The sequence below is a fragment of the Frankliniella occidentalis genome, unplaced genomic scaffold, assembly GCF_000697945.3.
Source record: "Frankliniella occidentalis isolate FOCC.00 unplaced genomic scaffold, Focc_3.1 Scaffold112, whole genome shotgun sequence".
Taxonomy (NCBI): Eukaryota; Metazoa; Arthropoda; class Insecta; order Thysanoptera; family Thripidae; genus Frankliniella; species Frankliniella occidentalis.
In genome coordinates this window covers 164,876-167,330 of record NW_026267240.1, presented here as the reverse complement: position 1 = coordinate 167,330, position 2,455 = coordinate 164,876, and the positions used below count along the sequence as shown (strand labels likewise).

Here is a 2,455-nt window from a genome sequence, read left to right as displayed (position 1 = left end):
CATCTCCGAACTCACACTGGAGAGAAACCATTTGAGTGCGCGGTGTGCAACAAGAGCTTTACCCATGAGAATACCCTGAAGGATCATCTCCGAACGCACACTGGAGATAAACCATTTGAGTGTGCAGTATGCAACAAGAGTTTTTCGCGAGATAATACTCTTAAGCGACATCTCCGAACTCACACTGGAGATAAACCATTTGAGTGCGCGGTGTGCAACAAGAGCTTTACCCATGGGAATACTCTGAAGGATCATCTCCGAATTCACACTGGAGATAAACCATTTGAGTGCGTAGTTTGCAACAAGAGTTTTTCACAAGTGAGTCATATGAAGGTTCACCTCCGAACTCACACTGGAGATAAACCATTTGAGTGCGTAGTTTGCAACAAGAGTTTTTCACAAGTGAGTCATATGAAGGTTCACCTCCGAACTCACACTGGAGATAAACCATTTGAGTGCGCAGTGTGCAACAAGAGCTTTTCGCAAGATAATAATCTTAAGAGTCATCTCCGAACTCACACTGGAGATAAACCATTTTAGTGCGCAGTTTGCAGCAAGAGTTTTTCACAAGATAATAATCTTAAGCGTCATCTCCGAACTCACATGAAGGATAAGCTATGAAAGTATGGGGTGTGCGTGCAACAAGGGTTTTTTTCTAGAGGATCATCAGAAAATTCATCTCCGACTGTAAAAAACTACATTAGTGCGCGGTATGCAAAAAGATTATTTCTGACCAAAGTCATCTATGACAACATCTCCGCTCTCACACAGGCTAAATCAAACTTATAAGATGCACTTGTGTTCCAGTAGAGACGTCAATAAACCGTTTTAAAAATGTTGTGAAACCTTGTAGTTAAGTCTGTTTTCACCCCAGAACGCTGTGCCCTTTTGTTTCCAAGGCAGACGAGCAGAGTAAACAAAATTTTTGCGATGGAAAGAAATGGCTTGTGCTTTTTATACGCCTTTGGTGCGATTTAACGAGCCAACGAAACAAGACAACGGATCGGGTGGAATGGGTTGGCGCCAGCGGAGGGGGATGGCCAGTCCGTGGCCGGCCTTCTTCCCGCGACAAAAATCAACCGAGCCGTAAATCTCTGAATTATGGGCAATTTCAAACGCCTTGCCGCTTCTGCGCCCGCGGAAACGCGTCGTTGGGGCGGGGGGAGGGGCCGGCGGGGTGCCGAGGAAAACTCGCGGTGACGACACATAAAATATAAAATAGTCGCGCGCCGCGTGACGGATTCCCTTGTAGATCCCGTGTGGTGCGCACGATGGAACGTGCCTCTCCTCCTGCTCTCCAGAGAGAGAGAGAGAGAGAGAGAGAGAGAGAGAGAGCGAGCGAGCGCTGGGCGGCCTCCATCTCTCGCGCCGCCCCATTCATTCCGAGCGCGCGGTCGTGCGTGGCGACGGCTGGAAGCAGCTAGACGGCCCCCGAAAACTAAAAGGTGTGCTTGAACAAACAAGCGGCCGGCGCTATGGGCCGGACGGTGATTGGTGGCGCTCTGTGACGGATATCGGCCGCAGACGCGAGCGCTGCTCCGGCAACTTCCGGGTTGTTCTCATGATGACGTCACCGCCGCGCCGGCGGGCGTAGCGATATTAGCTTAGTCAACTTTAACCTCTTTAACTTCCCCGCAACACCCAAGATACACTGTTGACTGTTAGCCGTGCAGGTTTGCGACGGCTGCCTTTTTAGGATTGAAAGTAGTTAAAAATTCGCGGTATTTCCGGTCCGCTTCCGGCGCAGAGCCCTGGCGCCGACGCGTCACCCGCCGCCCGACTAGCCCTCCCCCTCCAAATCACGTAACGCCGTGCTCTCTACTGCAGCTTACTCACTGCTGCGTGACCCCCCCTTCAGCGATTCCGCGAAGCCGCCGAGCAGCAGCGCCGCGGCGCGCGAGAGGTCAAGAGAGTGTGCGGTGAGTGTGATTCACCCGCGTCAAAGCGGACCTGAGCCGTAATCACCGACAATTATTATTTTAATCGCCTCTTTGAAAACGGCAAAGAAAAATAAAGCCTTCCGCGCGCGCCGGCGCGGTATTTATCAGATGATAAATAACGCCTAATAGGATAATGCACAAAACGCGCGCGCCGTTCGCTTTTCAATTTCCCCTCCCGCGAGCGGCGGCGTGCTTCACGCTCATTAGCCACGCTCGGCCGCCCCTGGGCCGTATGGACCGGGATGTGAATGAATACATGAATGAATGAATCGACGCGTCACCACGCTCGCATACGCTCCTCGCTGAGAGGTGCGAGCGAGCGGTTTCCGTAAAAACTGCTCCTGCTGCTGCTAGACGCACCCCGCACCTGAAGCTGTCACTGTGTGTGTGTGTGTGTGTGTGTGTGTGTGCGTGTGGCGCTCAGGCGGGGGATGTCAACAGGAGGTCATTATCACGCCATCGGCGGTCGATCTGCCGGGTGTTTAGACACGCGACAAGAAGTTTGCGCCGGGGGG

At 52.3% G+C, this 2,455-nt stretch overlaps 1 protein-coding gene across 1 annotated transcript in view; it reads right to left on the bottom strand.

Moving 5' to 3' along the window:
• The window catches only part of LOC113208325 (Krueppel-like factor 5), a 28,825-nt gene extending 28,318 nt beyond the window's left edge, over positions 1–507 (bottom strand). Inside the window, exons 1-2 of the mRNA XM_052270151.1 lie at positions 436–507; positions 231–352 (exon numbers count right to left, since the gene is read on the bottom strand). Coding sequence (XP_052126111.1) covers positions 231–352; positions 436–507 — 194 coding nt within the window. The remainder of the gene's footprint in view (positions 1–230; positions 353–435) is intronic.
• Positions 508–2,455: the final 1,948 nt, after the last annotated feature.